Source organism: Mus pahari, chromosome 8 (genome assembly GCF_900095145.1).
Source record: "Mus pahari chromosome 8, PAHARI_EIJ_v1.1, whole genome shotgun sequence".
NCBI classification, from domain to species: Eukaryota; Metazoa; Chordata; class Mammalia; order Rodentia; family Muridae; genus Mus; species Mus pahari.
In genome coordinates this window covers 21,263,160-21,280,509 of record NC_034597.1, presented here as the reverse complement: position 1 = coordinate 21,280,509, position 17,350 = coordinate 21,263,160, and the positions used below count along the sequence as shown (strand labels likewise).

The following is a 17,350-nucleotide window of genomic DNA, read 5'->3' as shown; positions in this document are numbered from 1 at the left end:
AGGCACCCTAGAGCTGTACACCGTGCACAGGTACCTAGAGCTGTACACACTGTTTTTTTTTCCCCAAAGATTTACTTATTTTTATTTTATGTGTATGAGTATTTTCCTGCATGTATGTACGTGTACCACACACCTGCCCTATGCCCCTGGAGGCTAGAAGAAGGCATCAGATCCCCTGGAACTGGAGCTGTAGATGGCTGTGAGCTGCCGTGTGGGTGCTGGGAACTGAATGTGGGTCCTCTGCAGGAGCAGCCACTGCTCTCATAAGGAACTAACTCTGCAGTCCCTATGCTATTTTGTTTTAAGTGTTACATATACGAACATATTTGTGGTAACTCTGGGTACAGAATTCTGCATAGCGATATACTGTACACTTGTGGAGGCTGGAGCAACAGGGCTGGGCCATAGAGCCCAGGTGTGCAGAAGATACACAAGGTAGTCTTCTGTCATAGGCGCTACTGTGTGGACCACAAACTCCTCCAGGGATGTATGACACACCCCTTTGTTACGCAACACACGACTACATCAAGAGAAGTGGAAAAATACTAAATGTGACTGAACCTGTTCTGGTGACACGGGGATCCGCCTTGTACCATTTGACATCTTTTTAGACCATATTGCCTGGTCCACCATTTTAAGGCCATTTTGTCTTTGTTCATTACTTTCGGGTTTCTGGAGAGAGAAATGAAGCATCATCAGTATAAAACGTTTAGTGAAAAGAGAAACTACCAAGGCATGCTGCAATGCGCCCATCAATGGATAGATACTCAGACAAGCAGCATCTGTTTAACCTTTGTTTAGACATGGTAATCTTAAGATGGTCAGAGCTGGATGTGGCACCACCCGCCAGCATCCAAGTATTGGAGAGGCTGAGAGAGGGGGATAAAAGGCCAGCCTGGACAGTAAGGACATATCTGATTCCAAAAACCAATCTATCAATCAATCAATCAAACAAACAAACAAACAAAAATTCAAAATGGAACCCTGCTAGAAAAGCCTATAACCTCAAGTGTCTTGTGACCGATAAAAATTTTCAACACCATTCAAATTACTGCCAGGCAGGGTGGTGCACGTGAGGCAGAGGCTGGCAGCCTTCTATGAGTCCCAGGCCAGGCTGGTCAATACAGTAAGTACCAGGTAAGCTGGGGCTACAATGTGAGACCCTGTCTCAAAGAAAAAGGTATCTCAGGGAATCTTCACACCTCCACATAATGCTTATCTTTCCGATTCTGCAAGAAAATCACAGTCCTTTACATAGTTTTAATAAATCAAGAAGTATTTCAAGTTACTCTGATACTGTAAATTATTTTTTGGATGGTACCACCATTCCCTAGGCAGTAAGCTGAACTAAGAGCTAAGGCGAGCTGAGCACGCACACGTGGGTATAGACACACACACACACACTCAAAGACACACACACTCAAAGACACACACACACACATCTGTTTCTCTTGAATGTGACCAGCGGCTTCAAGTTCCCACCACCGTGACTTCCCCATGATGGTGGACTGTAGCCTGAATTTGTGAACAAAATAAACCCCTTCTCCCTCCCTCAGTTGCTTCTGTTAGGGTATTTTATCACAGTAACAGGAATTGAAACTAGCTAAAATGAAAATTATACTTGCAACCCTCAGTGATATTACTTTTAAGATTTATTAATTTATTTTATGTATATGAATACACTGTGGCTGTCTTCAGAAGAGGACATCAGATCCCATTACAGATGGTTGTGAGCCACCATGTGGTTGCTGGGAATTGAACTCAGGACCTCTGGAAGAGCAGTTGGTGCTCTTAACCACTGAGCCATCTCTCCAGGCCCTGGGTGATCTTACCTTTTTTTTTTTTTTTTTGGTTTTTTTTTTTTTTTTTCCCAAAACAAGGTTTCTCTCTGTAGACCAGGCTGGCCTTGAACTCAGAAATCCACCTGCCTCTGCCTCCCGAGTGCTGGGATTAAAGGCGTGCGCCACCACGCCCGGCGTGATATTACTTTTAAAAAGTAGAACCCTGAAGATTTTTATTCAAGGTTCGCAGAGACACTTGGGTATCTAAGCTCCCCTCCCCTCCAACGGAAACAATCCTAGGCTAATCCCCAGCTCCCGCTTTCTGACTTACATTTAGTCCTTCCCTTAGGAGCCAGTTGTCCTTGTACAGGGGCTGCCCTTGTTGTTTGTGTCTTCGTGCAATGACGTGAGGAACGCTGGCCGGAAGTGTATCTGTGGCTCGGCCGATTCTTAGAGTTGTTGAACCTGGGTGTATGACAACAATGAAGGTGCTCTGGATTTGCTGCAGACAGAGAAAAATAAACGTGAATTAGGATGACAGGTGATAGGTGACTAACACATGGGCACCACATCACGTGACGTTTCCTGCAAACACTGTGTTCTGGTTAGGGTTACAACAGCCGTGATGGAACCTAGGAGAAAAGCATTTCTGGAGCAAGGGTTTATTTGGCCGACACCGCCACATTGAAGGAAGTCAGGACAGGAACTCAAACAGGACAGAACTGATGCCGAGGCCATAGAGGGGTGCTGTTTACTGGCCTGCTCCTCATGGTTTGCCCAACCTGCTTTTTTATAGAACCCAAGACCACCAGCCCAAGGTTGGCACCACCCATTATGAGCTGGGCCCTCCTACATTAATCACTAGTTAAGAAAAATGCCCTACAGGCTTGCCTATAGCCCAATCTTCTAGAGGCATTTTCTCAGTTAAAGTTCCTGCTTCTCTGATGACTTCAGCTTATGTCAAGTTGACATAAGGCAGCACAGACTACTGGACAGAAAAGCCAGAAAACCATTCAGTAAGGAGCTGAGAGAACAATTCTCTGGGTTCCTTTAAGCTGACTCACGGTACACACTTCATAAATCCTTACTTATATGGATGAAACCAAAGTCCTCCAGTGCAAACTAATACGTAATTACTGGGCATTTGTATGGCACAGAATGTAGGTGGAATGGTAGTGAAGGCTGACTCTCTACTAGCAGATAACTTTCTGTTTAGTAAGAAATACACATGGATGAGAGAGAAGACAGAGGGGACCGAGGAGCGGAGGAAGGGCTAAGCCTTCCCTAGTTGTTTGGACCCAGAAGTCCCAGGCAGCTTAGGAACTGGCTAGCTAAGACAGCTTCTGCGATGACTAATACGATCATTCATGTTTGCTTGAGGAGCTCAAGGGAGAACATAACGTCAGCACAGCCCTGCTTCACAACGCTGGAAGCAATATCCATCAACACAGGCTTGTCACCTGTGTTCTCTGCGTGCCGTCTGCCTGATCTGGCAAGAGCCTGGGGTTCAAAGTCAGAGTTTGCAACTGTCCTGGTACGTCAGCACAGTCACAGGAAAACTGATGACGAGCACAAATCCAAAGGAGTAAGGCGACGGCTGTGGCTTTTACAGAACAGCTAGTTAAGTCTATAACTCTCATGGGGGGGGGGGGAGAATTCAAACTTACTTGGGAAAACTTCTGCTCCCCCCACTCCAAACTTGTCGAGGCATGCAAAGTTCAGCAGATGTACGGGAAGGAGACTTTGGCCATGCCTCTGTAAGCAGGGAATCTGGAGTGGGCAGACAGCTCAAGAGTCAAGAGTATTATTGCTCTTGCAGAGAACAGGTTCCCAGCATTGATGTCAGGCAGCTCATTACCACTTACTCCAACTTCATGCATCTGACGCCCTCTTCTGGGCTCCGTGGGTACTGCACTAACGTGTGTACACACCCCCACCCCCTCAGAGCTTCTATTAAAAGAAAACAAGACCCCAACTGTGCCGCACAACCCCAGTCCAACTCCTCCGTACCTCCTTTCCCCTGACCTCACTGCCTAAGTTTCTCTCACAACATTTCTGTGGCTCACAAATACAAAGGCTTAAGCTGCTCCACCCAGCCCTTGCTCTAGAACGGCTGACCTTTTAGTCTACCAAACCCTCTCAACCCAGACCCCAAGTTCTGTTTTACGGACATGTGCCACTCTGCCCAGCTTCAATCCAGACTTCTACTGATGACAAAACTCAACGACTCTGGAGCCTTCAGCCACACAGCTCCCTCTGCCGGCAATGTTCTCTCTCCTCCCCTCAGGAATGAATTAAACGTCACCCGGAGTAAGTCTGCTGGTCCCTTCATAATATGATCTTATAGCCTTCCTCCTTTCCATGTCTCAGTACATGGCGCCAGAATCACTGTGCTATGGAGGACATCTGCCAATCGAAAGGGGAAAACACATAAGGCCGCTACCTAGCAGAGACACCTGGACTTTTATCAAAAACCCACGGGCTGCAGTATGTGGATTAAGAAAATCTAGAGAAGCTGGGCAGTGGTGGCACACGCCTTTAATCCCAGCACTTGGGAGGCAGGGGCAGGCGGATTTCTGAGTTCGAGGCCAGCCTGGTCTACAGAGTGAGTTCCAGGACAGCCAGGGCTACACAGAGAAACCCTGTCTTGAAAAAAACAAAACAAAACAAAACAAAAAAATCTAGAGACTGCAGTTATGTTTGGATAATTTTTATTTTAGTAATTATGTATTTTAATGTGTTAGGAAAGAAACCTAGCAGTATGTCCCACTCATCATTTCCTGGGAATTATTCATTTCTTAACCCAAGACTGAGAAACATCCATGAAGTGCAAGTACCCCAGAGGGTATGGGATAGTCAAAGCACGTGACGAGACTCACTGGGGTGTAGAAAATGGACCAGAAGATATACTACAAATTCAGCCTGCCACTTGCTCTGATGCAGCCCCTACCCCATCCAGTTCTTGTGAGGATGCCAGAGTTAATCACATCGCCTGGATGTAGAACTGTCGGCCTTAGAGAATGCTAACTGTTCAATCTGAAACCCAAAACTGTAAACTTAAACGTGCTTAAAACAGTAAGGGTTTTTTTTTTTTTTTCCTTCCTTTTTATTGGGGACTCAACTGAGAGGCTCTCAAGTGTAAACCCTGCAAATGAAAACGATGTAGCACAACACCATCAAGTTAGCATCCCATTCCAAAATTCTCCACTAGCTTCGATGAAGACGCTAGGTTATGAGCTTGTGTGGACACTGAAAATCTCCACCGTCTTTCTCATTCTGAATAGCCAGGTCTCCAATCCTTCGCATCCTCTCCAGATCCAAGTCCCTTTTCCCCAGAACCTTCCTAATGCTGCAACCCTTTAATATAGCTCCTCGTGTTGTGGTGACCCCCAACCGTAAAAGTATTTTGTTGCTACTTCATAACTGTTATTTTGCTGTTACGACCCTCAGGATGAGAAATGCTGATAAACCTTGCATAGCTCTAAAACCATTCTAACCTCACCCTACATCTCTAGCACCCCTGTCCAGGCTGGAAGAGATGCATTGTGGGGGTCCCCTGAACTAGGGTACCCCACACACCACACTATGCATTTTACTGCAGCCCTACCAGTTAGAACCCACCTATGGGCGAGGAAGAAGGTCCTGAAATCGTCCACAAGAAATCCTCAACAGGTAATCCTTTCCTATTTCTTCTGGGAGCTGTGCACTGCGGTGGCCCATTTCCCTATAGGAATTTATTTCCTTGACTTATCAGGAAGCCCTGGTGAGTGAGAGTGAGAGCCACGCTACTTCCAGTCTTTTACTTAAACTTGTACTGTTATTGACATGTTATTCGTGTCTATTTAAGGAAAGGCTGCCCTCTTCCTGCTTTTAAACGTGAAATGACTTGCACTGTGAGATTTGCAAACAAGGGAACTGGCTAGAGCCCTAACCATCCCTAAAGGAATATCTGCTGGCGTCCCTGCGAGCCAGGCTGTTGCTAAATCGTGACGTCTTATAGCTGAGACTTGGAGGCTGTGCACCGCGGACTTGGCTTTGCCCTGCACCGCGCACCCCAAGGAACCTAGGGGTGGGGACCCGGATGCTCCGGCTCCGCCCGGACCCTGGGCTCCGGCCAGCAGCAGAGGCCCAGGCTAGCAGTGGTCTAACCAAGGCCAACCCCCCTGCTCCTCACCTCCTGCAGCGACTCGGGGACCAACGCGGGCACGATGGGCCGCTTCACGCCGCGCTGCTCCTTCTCCTTCTCCCCGCCCTTCTCCTTCCCGTTCTCCGCGTCCCCCTTCTCGGCTTGGGTCATCTCTGCCACCGCCGACCACCACCAGCCCCGGGGCTCAGGAACACCGACGCCACAGCAGTCAGAGGAGAACCATCGCGCAGGCGCAGCGTCCCCTGGCTGCCCACAGTCAAGATGGCCGCCGCCGGCGTCGCCCCTAGAGAATTCTGGGAACGAGGAGGGCATGACAGGGTTGGAGTTTTGGTTTTTCCATTTTTTGTTTTTTTTGGTGATGATGGGGACTGAACCGAGGCACGTATGAATGGTGAGCATGTTCCTATTACCAATCAGTTACATCCCCAGTGTAATACAGTTAATTAATTAAACTTATTTTTAGTCCTGGGTTAGACTCACAGAAGTTAAAGGTGTAAGCTATCTCACTTAACTCCAATAAATTGAGTGCTCCGCATGAGTCTGAGGTTCATCAGTCTCATTTTGACTCCACAGGTCTTCACTCAGAGGTTCCATAATATTGCTAGTTCTCACAGTTCGTTGGTCCTGCTCAGTCTGGCCTCTGATCGGGTTCTCTGGGACTTGGTCTCTTGACATATTCCTTGAGTAACTTCTTTGAATTTCATAGCTTTACCCATTTGATACCTATACATAAGATTTCTACAAAGCATTGCAAAATTAAAATTAAATACAGATTTTTAAATTTATTTTTTTATTTTTTATTTTGAGACAGAGTTTCTCTGTGAAGCCTTGATTGTCCTGGAACTTGCTTTGTAGACCAGGCTGGCCTCGAACTCACAGAGACCCTCCTGCCTCTGGTCCCAAGTGCTGGGATTAAAGGTATGTGTTACCACCTCCTGGCAAATATGTAATCCCTAATTCCCACATCCCGTAGGAGGTGGGACAGGAGATGGCGAGACCCCAACAATAAGTCACATATGTAATTTGGCTGCTCGCCCAAACCATCACAAATAGCGAAGTGACTAAAATTATCTTGAATTCACTTTTTTGAATGTGGTGTCACTTAGCCAACTCCCACTGGATGACAACAGCAGCCTCTAAGATGGGGTTCCTGTCTAGTCCAGTTCCTGATCATCTGTCCCTACAGCTGCTCAGCATTTTACTGCAAATCAGTCTGTTGTGGCAGCGTATACATGCCATTCCAACACTCAGGAGGATTGCCTCAGTTTATGGCCAACTACCTCTAGGACTTTACTTGATCTAATTCTTTGTGTGTGTGTGTGTGTGCTGTACACCTACGGAGCCAGAGAACATCAGGTTGCCCTCATTTATTGTGCCATGATACTTCTTTGAAACAGGATTTCTCAATAACCCTAGAGCTCAGCTGATAGCCATCGAGCCACCAGATCCCATCTCTTCCTGACACCTGGCGTTACAGGTGAGCCCGGGGTATTGGCCAAGCCTTGTCCTATGGGTGCTTTGATCTGAACTCAAGTCCTCAAGAGCTTGTGCTCCTACCTACTGAGCAAGCCTACAGCCTGTGGTCTACAAAGCTATATTTGATCTTGTTTTGTTTTGTGTGTGTGTATACATTCTTGCTAAGGTGCATTTGTAGAGGTGAGAGGATAACTCTAAGGAGTTCTTTCTCCCAGGTGGGTCCTAGGAGTAGGGTCAGCTGGGCTTGGCAGCCAGTGTCAAAGCTTGGCCTTATCACAAGCCCACACACCTAATTTCAGGTGTGGTGTCTGGCTGGATAGCTTTAGCTCTCCTCATCCCTGCCAAAGTGTGTCCTTTCATTATGGTTCCTTAGACCTAGGGGCCATTGGTGTGTAGTTGTTTTGCCTATGCACTTTCTCCAGCACTAGAATGAAGCTCCACAAGAAGTGTGTTTCTGTGAGCCTCAGAAGACGGCGAGAAAACAGGAGCTGGATGTGGGGAGCGCCCCTGTGATCCCATGTAACTGGGACGGGCAAGAGCATCTTGAGTTGAAGGTCACCTTGGACTGCATGTGCCTGTCTCAGTAAGCCAACAAAAAGTCCAGTTTAGCACTGTCCATCTTTGTTTTCTGTGTAACAGCTCTGGCTGTCCTGGAACTCAACTTTGTAAACCAGGCTCGCCTCGAACTCAGAGACCTACCTGTCTCTGCCTCCTGAGTGCTGCAATTAAAGGCTTGTGCCACCACTGCCCGGCTTTGGTCTACCCTTCCTGATTTCTTTTCATAAGTGACAAAGCATGACTCAAAATTATAAGCTACTGGATAAAGACAAGTTTCAAATACAGGATATACCAGAGGATAGGTCCTGTGTTACAGGCTCCAGTACTCAAGTGCAGAGCAAATCTGCTCAATATGAGTTGCATGCAGGGACTGTGAGGTTAAGTCCTGAGAGAGGAATTCAGCACCAGCAGCAATCTTCAGTCAGAAAAGGCTCTTAGATTCCAAGCACAGAGAAGCTACCGCGTACACTTAAGTCACCTACAAAGGCCATGCTCTTCTTACAATATTCCTGCCACTCACAGCCACACAATTGAGGGAGCTGTGGAGCTCTGAGGCCTCACATTTATTTGTATAATTTAAGAATCAACTAAAAACATAAAAGAGGTTGACTATAACTTAGTCAAGATTGTTCTTACTCTAAAACTTAGTCACTTTTCTCTTTGAACACCAGTAGCTTGTGATGCAACATCCCCATTTCTGATAAGTAGATATAAATAGCTTTCACCTAAATATTTTGGTTTCAACCTTTGTCCACTGGCATGTACTGTTTCTCACTTTTATTATATTCCAGGGCCTATTTTATGTAGTCACCATTCATGAGACTAGGGTAAGCTAAGCAAGCTGCTGCTCGCATATGCATAAGCACAATACTCCAGAGGCAGACAGGAAGTGCTCAAGCTCCAGCTCAAGGCCAGCTTGGGTTATAGTTTGCTTTTGTTAGTTTTTGAGAACTTAACTTAGAATCCCCTGGGAAGAGGAACCTCAGTTGAAAAAATGCCTTTATCACTCAGCCTACAGAGAAGTCTGTAGGGCATTTTCTTGATGGATTGTTGAGGACCACTGTGGGTAGTGCCAGCCTGAAGGTGGTCTTGGGTTGTACAACGTATCAAGTTGAACAAGCACTGAGAACAAGCCAGTAAGCAGTGCTCGCCATGGTCTCTGCCCTAACTTCCCTCCATGATGGACTGTGAGCTATAAGAGAGCAAGAATAAAAACAAACCCCTTTTCCTCCCCAAGTTCCCTTTGGTCATAGTCTTTGTCACAGCAATAAAGAAGCCAACTACAAATCTCAAAAACGGCTGTCAAGATAGCAGTGAAGTCCATGGGTTTCAAGATTGGCGAGCATACAGTCAAGTCATTTCAAACTCAGTTTTTGATGACGGTGGCCTTATAAATATCCTGACCATGTTACCTAGTAGTAAATCAAATAACATGCATTTACAAAGTAAGTACATTAAAGATTAAAAATTCAAAAGCAAATTTACATATGCTACTGAAATAATTATGTTTTGGTTTATTTATAAATGAGAGCAAAGTAACAGTGAGCAGTATTTTGAAAGCTGAGAAAAGGCAAATTTAACAGGACATATACACTGGAGAAGGGGTGACGGCTTGGAAAAGCCAGGCAAAACCAAAACCAATCAAACAAAACCAACCAAACAAAACCCCAGGACTAAATACATGGCCTTTATTTCTTCCAGATCAAAGATTTTGGGTATGATCATATAAAGATGAACAATCAAGTTTTCAACCTAGAAATATTTACTTCTTAAAACTATATTAATACTTTAGTAAACTATACAAAATAGATTAAGGAGACAAACATGTACATTTATAGAACTGCGTATCAGTCAGGCCAGATCCTGCAGAGGGAATTCCCAGCATGACCTCATTCATCTGTGAGGACACAGAGCAATCCTTGTTTGGACATACACCATCTTCTCCTGCATGAGCCGCTCTTCACCTCTTGATGGTTTCCTTCTACACATGTGTATGTCTAGTTGTCTGCTTCTCAGAGCAGACATTTACCTACAAGAGGTTAACAGAATTAGCTCCTGCTTATTAAACTGGATCTCTCTCTCTCTCTGCCTCCCTCCCTCCCTTCCTCCCTCCCTCCCTCCCTCTCTTTCTCTCTCTCTGGCATGTGTATATATATATATCAGCATGAAATTCTTGAGGGGTAGAAACAGTGAAGAGAGCTGGCCATGAAGCCAAGGAGGTCCAAGGAGGTAAAACAAATCTTTTCTCAAGTGATATTTTAATAATAAAGACAATAAACTTCCAAGAATTAAGATATAACTCTAAATAATAAAATATGCAACTTCTAAAGAGATGGCTCAGCAGCTAAGAGCACTTCCTATTCTTGCAGAGGACAAGAGTTGGATTCTAAGCACACATCTTAGGTGGCTCACAACTGCTGGCAACTAGAAAACCAGGAGTATTTAACTTGTTCTGACCCGCATAGGCACCTATACCTACAAGCAGACACACACACACGCATACAAGCAGACACACACACACCTACCTAAGTAAAAATAAAATCTTAAAATGCCACTTGCAGATCCAGTGCCCTCTTCTGGTCTCCTCCCTGCCCCCACCCATCCAACACTTACATTCATGTAAGCAAAACACTCATACACATAAAACAAACATGTAAGCAAAACACTCATACACATAAAACAAACAAACAAAGTCAGTTGGTGGTGGTGGTGGACACTTTTTTTTTATGGATACTTTTATTAGATATTTTCTTCATTTACATTTCAAATGCTATCCCCAAAGCCCCCTATCCCCTCCCCCACCCTACTCCCCAACGCACCCACTCCCACTTCCTGGCCCTGGCATTCCCCTATAGTGGGGCATGTAATCTCAAGACCAAGGGCCTCTCCTCCCTAGGAATCCTAGGTTTCAATTTATATTTGTGTGCACATGAATGTTTGGGTGAGTGAATAGGTGGGTATTGTTAACAAAATTATAAAGAATGCCAAATCATTAGAGAAGGAAAATGTTCTTGAGTGTAGGGTAATAGAATATATGCTCCAAGAACAAAGAAATGAAGCTACTGGGGAGAAGAGGGGATGAATAGTAGAGAAACAGGGATGGAGGTAGGAGATGGAGGTTGGTAAGAGCAGAGTATTCAAGAAATGCCATAGTAAAACCCATTGTTTTTTTTTTTTTCATTTTTATATTATTATTATTATTTTCTTTATTTACATTTCAAATACTATGCCGAAAGTTCCCTATACCTCCCCTCGCCCCTGCTCCCCTACCCACCCACTCCCACTTCATGGCCCTGGCATTCCCCTGTCCTGGGTCATATAAAGTTTGCAAGACCAAGAGGCCTCTCTTTCCAGTGATGGCCGACTAGGCCATCTTCTGCTACATATGCAGCTAGAGACACGATCTCTGGGGGTACTGGTTAGTTCATATTGTTGTTCCACCTACAGGGTTGCATCCCCCTTCAGCTCCTCGGGCACTTTCTCTAGCTCCTCCATTGGGGGCCCTGTGTTCCATCCGATAGCTGACTGTGAGCATGGTGGGGGACACTTTTAACCCCAGTACTCAGGAATCATAGGTGGGCCAATCTTAAGTTTAGGCCAACCTGGTTCAGGGATGAACAGAAAAATCCAGTCTTGAAAAACCCTTCACCAAAAACATGACTTCTGTTTTCTTAAACAAGATATTCCTAAGGAGGCAAAATCATTTCAGATTTCAACTTACCTTCCTCATCCACCAGCCATTGGAGGAGGGCTGGGGCCACGAAGGTGACTGATCCTACCCATTCTTCGTGGAGGGTTTCCTGGTGGCCTAATAAAAGAGGAAGTTAGCATCTACTGTTTGGTAAACCGAGCTTCAGTTGGTTCTCTCGTTTCTGAGAGTGTCTTGCTATGTAGTGTTGCCTAGCCTAAATTGTCTATATAGACCAGGCCTTGAGCTCAGATTCTGTCTACCTCTGTATCCTAAGAGCTGGTTTTAAAGGTATACACCACCATTCCCGGCCAATTGGTTCCTTTTATTAAGCATTCAACGACACCTTTTTCAATAAATACAGGAAAATGAGCATGGTAGCCTACAATGGTTATCTCAGCCCTAGGGAGGCCAAGGAAGAAAGATTATCAGCAGTCTAAGGTCGGCCTAGGATATGTAGCCAGGACCGAGCCAACAGTACTACAAAATTAAACCCTATCTCAAAAAACAAAACAAGGCACACAACCCTTAGAGTTTTAAAATAGGAACTACCATGCAGGTTAGCAAAGGGAAAAAAAAAGGAAGCACACGGAGAAGTTTTAAACACACGGGAGAGTCCAGAGTGAATGTGGCCAGACTGAGGCAGGCCATGGCCACGTGAGGACAGTGGGGTGGAGAGAGAAGTCACTGACCAAGAGGGGCAGCCTGGTCCACGAGAGTAAAGGGTAGAGCAAGGAGGCCAAGTCGCCAACATGACTAGGTCATATGACACTTAGGGACGGGAGGTACACTAGCCTACCCTGTAACTCGTATGGGGTGAAGGCTGCAGGGAGAACCTGGTGGCCCGAGTCTGCTTTGGTATTTTAATGAGTACCTCAGTTAACCATCTGTCTCACGTCTGAGACCTAACAGTTGGTCAGATGGAACCTCAATCAGAGCGGCTGACAGGGCGTGTGTGTGTGTGTGTGTGTGTGTGTGTATGTGTGTGTGCGTGGGCGTGTGGTGCACTTTGACTGCTAGCTGCTGACAGCCAATTGTGGATGGTGCCAGCCCAGGCTGTATAACAAAGGGAGCTGAGCAAGCCAGGAGAAGCAAGTCAAAAACAGCCGTCCTCCGTGGTCGCTGCTTCAGGACCTGCTTTGACGCCCCTAGGTGATGGACTGTAACACGACTTTCCTTGCCCAAGTAGCTTGTCATCAGTGCTGTATCACAACAGCAGAGAAGCAAACTCTAGTCAGGAATCAAACATTCAAACACTCAGTGTGTGGGCTGCAGCTCCTCCTCCTGAGTAAACCCGAGCTCAGTGCAGGGCTGATAAAGCTTCTCATCTGAACTGGTCATTGGCGGCTGAGTCCAGACTGCACTGTGAAGTCTCTAGATTTGAATGTTGCCCATTAATTTTCGGCCTATAGTTTAGCTTTCTCGTGGTAAATTTTAAAATTACAATTTAAAAATTTTATAGTTTTGCTAGCTTGACTGTTTATCAGAAGCAACTTGACTTTTATAGCAACTTGTTAATTTTGTGAAATGAGATTTTCATTGCTACAGGTTTAACTCTAACTAAAACAACAAGATGAAGATACAAAGGAGAAACATCAGTAGGAAAGGCTCTCCCTACCCTCTTCCATCATCGTATCTGGAATCAGAGGAGCTCCCGTAGCCTCTTCTTTTCTTCACATCTTGCTGAAGCAGAGTTTTAAAACTGAAACAAAGGGGCAGAAAACGACAGTCTCACTTCTGACGCCACTGTCAAGCATACTGTCATGGTTCTCAAATCTCTGCAAGACGGTGACTAACCCAACTTAATAGCTTAAGCCTCCACTTCCTGATGCCAGCTGGACAAACTTAGCATACACAAGTGTCTAAAACAGGACGTGCCACGTTCTATACCAAGCCACCTGCCCCTGCATTTCTCCTCTGCTAGTGACACCTGTAGACAGCACAAGACCAGAGTCCTCGTCAGTTTCAGTCTTCCTCTTAGGTATCAGCATAACCTATTTTTACAGTATCATACAGTCATCACCCCACCCCCACTAACTTATTCTGTTTTTAACAGTGTGTTACATTCACCATGCCTGCAATTCCTCTGCCTATAGCCTACCTGACATCACCTTGTGGAGGGAACAGATAAGGGTATTATAGTCAGAGGCACAGAACCACTCAGAATGTCAGAAAATGCAATTTCCTTTTTCCCCCCTAAAGACAAGGTTTTACTATGTGTGATGCCCGGCTGGCCTTGAATCCTGCTTGAATGAATTCTGAATACTGGGATTAACAGTGTATGCCACCATTCTTAGCCCAGTTTTCTAACTTCTTAGATGGAGGGGTTAACTAAGGCAAAACAGTAAACAATATAGGTAAAATTTGTAAAAGTAATTACATTTTGCACTGGCAACTTTGAGGTCAGGGTCTTGTCCCTCTTTGGGTAACTTCCTCTAGTATCCACTTTCCACACTCATCCACTATCCCTTGCAATATGAAGACTGATATTATACCGAATATACTAAATTACACTGAATATGAAGACTGATATTATTCCGAATATACTAAATTACACTGAATATGAAGACTGATATTACTAATATACTTGTCTTAGTTAGGGTTACCATTGCTGTGATGAAACACCATGACCCAAAGCAAGCTGGAGAGCAAAGGGTTTACTTGACTTACAGTTCTACAATCACTGAAGGAAGTGAGGACAAGGACTTGATTAGGGCAGGAACCTGGAGGCAGGAGCTGATGCTGAAGGGGTACTGCTTACTGGCTTTTTCCCTATGGCTTGCTCAGTTTGCTTTCTTACAGAATCCAGGGGTGTCCCCCTCCACAATGGGCTGGGCCCTCCCACATCAATCACTAAGTGAAAATGTCCTACAGGCTTACCTCTAGCCTGATCTTATGGAGGCATTTTCCCAATTGAGGTTCCTATTTTCAGTAATTCTAACTTGTGTCAAGTTGACATAAAACTAGCCAGCTCAACACTCAACTAAAGGAGGGAGTATCCTTCCCTATCTACTCATGACTTTCCAAACATGAGACATTCAAATATTTACTCAACTCAGGATACGTAACATCTGGTAGTAACTGACTGGCAGTAAAGGTCAAACACCACCCCTCATCTAACACAGAACGGCTTGAAATGACTGAGAAGGCGACATTTTTTTTTTCTATTATTGACTAACACTTCATTAAGAGTTCAGAACTAGGAATGGTGGCACATTCTTGTAATTTCAACACTTAGGAGGCTAAGGCAGGGTGACTACAATGACTTCCAGACCAGCTCAGACTCTCTACACCACTAAACCAGCCATGAGACTAAATAGTAACACTTGGTCTCAAAGAAATGCTTTTATACTCACAAGAAAACCACGAATTCTGCTATTCCCCAGAAGAAGTCTGTTAGGAAAGACACTCTCCATGGGGACTGATTCCGGTTGTCCAACACCTGACCTACAGAATTAAAGAAAGAAACTGAATAAGTGCCACAAGTCCACAACTCGGCGCTGCCTTCAATCAGCAGAGCAACAACCAATGGGCTCAGCTTCAGTCTACATCAGAGGTCCACTGTGAGTGAAGTCACACTCTGGGACCTAGAGTTCACGCCTTCCTTAGTTGCCTACTTTCAGTCCATAATTCTCGGAGGCCAACTCATTCTAGGCATCTCTTTGCCGTCTCCTCCTCACTGGTAAAATGCACAAGACATTTTAGTGGCGAGATGGATGCAGCAGAACATTTATCACTTTTGAACGTAGAGTTGTATGAGCTAGTGACCTAAATCGCAAATTACAGATTCTGTGAGCGGTCAAAACTTAAGATGGAATGTTGATGCTTCCTGTAGTGCCCATCACACCACCTATCCCAAAGCTTTGTAATCAGGAGGTGAAATCCCGAAAACCCAATTAATTCAAAGTCTCTCAGCCCTAAGATTTCTCCTAATCACCCTCCTCTCTGGAGATACACATTTGAATCAGATACAACCACACCTATTTCCAGGGCCCCCAAGACAGACTTGTAGAAATGCGCCAAGGAGTCTCACCTAAGTCACACAGGTGGGCAGATGGTTCTGGCACTGATACAACCTTTTTGGACTGTATTCTTTTCTTTTCCAATAATTGGAGACTTGCTTCCCAAGTTCTTTCAAACTGGGCAAAGTCATGGGCTTAGGACTAGCTACACTCTTTGGGGAGAACGATCTGTCACAGCGTTTGTATTGCCTGGTGTGGTGGTGCTTGCTTTTAATTTAATCCCACTACTCCAGAGTCAGAGGCAGGAGGATCTTTGGGAGTTAGTGGCCACCTTAACGTACACAGTGAGTTACAAGGCAGACAAAACTACAAAGTGAGACCCTGTCTTCAAATTTTATTTTATTGGTTTTTTTTTTTTCATATTCTTGCTACTTCTGCATCATCACCATCGCCATCATTATTGTACGCATTATAGAGGCAGTATGGTAGGTAATACTGGAGCCAACCTGAGTTCAATTTAACCTACGTTACATACTGCCTTTGTTTGTGGTCTTGAGAGAGCTCGTCAACCTATCTGCGTCTCGGTCTGCATCCGAAAGACCAAGGATAGAAATGCACGATCTGAATAGAACAGTTACAAGGATGAAAGAGATGCTAGGCAAAGAACGCCGCTCTAGCGGCCCAAACAAAAGCGCGTTGTATCCGGCCCGGGCTAGCATCTGTCATTCCCGGGTAGGGACACCCGCGCCCGGGATCACTAGCGCAAACCCACAATCGGAAAACTGGCTGTACCAGGAGGCTTCGGGGTCCCCCAGCGGCCGCCGGGGACCTTCTGGGCTGCGCCTCGGCTCCCACCGCCTCCGCTTCCCACTCCTCCCGGCCCCGGGTGTCGGGGAGGCCGCCCTAAGCTCCGGCCCCCGCGAGCCGGGACAGACGCGGGCCCAGGGCAAGGCGCTCACTCACCATTCGAGATGTAAACCATCTTCCCTCCGGCTGCCTGCTTCCCAGCGACAGAGAAGACCCGACCCCGCTCTGGTCGCCGTCCCTAGCCTCCCGCCCCGCCCTGTACGTCACAGGCCACCGATAGACCCAAGTCAGGCTAGAGCTGGGCCGAGCCCATTGGCTGCTGGGAGACAACTCCAGACTGGAGGTTCCGCCCAGCCACACGAGTAACTTCCGCTGGCGTGGACGCTGTGTGAGTCAGGAGACCGGATCTGACGTCTAGGAGAAATATTGTTTGAGGGGCCTTTTTTTTTCCCTCTTTCTCTCTCACTTGGTTCCGGTTTGACCTAAGTCTTTGAGGCCACAGCACTGCCGACCGGAAGTCGCTTGCTAGTGGGCAGACATGAGCAGGTCGGGTCTGAGGTGGCTCGAGGGGCTTTGAGGGCGGTGCATTCCTCAACTTTGCAGACACGTTGCTGTCTTACGGAGTGGCAGGGAGAGGCTCTGAGGCCTGTGTCAGGGACACGAAGAGCTTTCATCATCAGATTTTGGTGAACTCACTGATAAGTCCCTCTGGGCCGTATTCCCTTTAAGTCAGTATTTCTGCTCTCAGTTTTTTATTTTTTTTTTAAAGATTTATTTATTTATTATATGTAAGTACACTGTAGTTGTCTTCAGACACTCCAGAAGAGGGCATCAGATCTTGTTACGGATGGTTATGAGCCACCATGTGGTTGCTGGGATTTGAACTCTGGACCTTTGGAAGAGCAGTCGGGTGCTCTTACCCACTGAGCCA

The 17,350-nt window shown here is 45.9% G+C and overlaps 2 protein-coding genes across 3 annotated transcripts in view; both read right to left on the bottom strand.

Annotated features, from left to right (window-relative positions):
- Actr8 (actin related protein 8) overlaps positions 1–6,201 on the bottom strand; it is a 15,370-nt gene extending 9,169 nt beyond the window's left edge. Inside the window, exons 1-3 of the mRNA XM_021203336.1 lie at positions 5,956–6,201; positions 2,113–2,283; positions 562–672 (exon numbers count right to left, since the gene is read on the bottom strand). Coding sequence (XP_021058995.1) covers positions 562–672; positions 2,113–2,283; positions 5,956–6,078 — 405 coding nt within the window. The 5' untranslated portion in view covers positions 6,079–6,201. The remainder of the gene's footprint in view (positions 1–561; positions 673–2,112; positions 2,284–5,955) is intronic.
- A 3,251-nt stretch (positions 6,202–9,452) lies between these two features.
- Selenok (selenoprotein K) lies at positions 9,453–16,727 on the bottom strand. Of its 2 annotated transcripts, XM_021203821.2 has the most exons (5): positions 16,576–16,727; positions 15,007–15,097; positions 13,269–13,352; positions 11,684–11,770; positions 9,453–9,991 (listed from the first exon to the last, which is right to left on the bottom strand). In XM_021203821.2, the coding sequence occupies exons 1-4, from the start codon at positions 16,592–16,594 to the stop codon at positions 11,689–11,691; spliced, it is 276 nt and encodes a 91-aa protein (XP_021059480.1). In that variant the 5' UTR covers positions 16,595–16,727; the 3' UTR covers positions 9,453–9,991; positions 11,684–11,688. The 2 variants fall into 2 exon arrangements, with proteins under 2 accessions (XP_021059480.1, XP_021059479.1); XM_021203820.2 differs by lacking the exon at positions 9,453–9,991 and having other exon boundaries at positions 11,680–11,770.
- Between the last annotated feature and the right edge of the window lie 623 nt (positions 16,728–17,350).

What these genes read in the sequence shown, in the direction of transcription:
- Selenok (XM_021203821.2), bottom strand. An exon ending in GCAGAATTCGTGGTTTTCTT is followed by an intron (nt 13,353 to 15,006) that starts GTGAGTATAAAA and finishes CCTTTGTTTCAG; the next exon opens with TTTTAAAACTCTGCTTCAGC. An exon ending in AGATACGATGATGGAAGAGG is followed by an intron (nt 11,771 to 13,268) that starts GTAGGGAGAGCC and finishes CTCTTTTATTAG; the next exon opens with GCCACCAGGAAACCCTCCAC.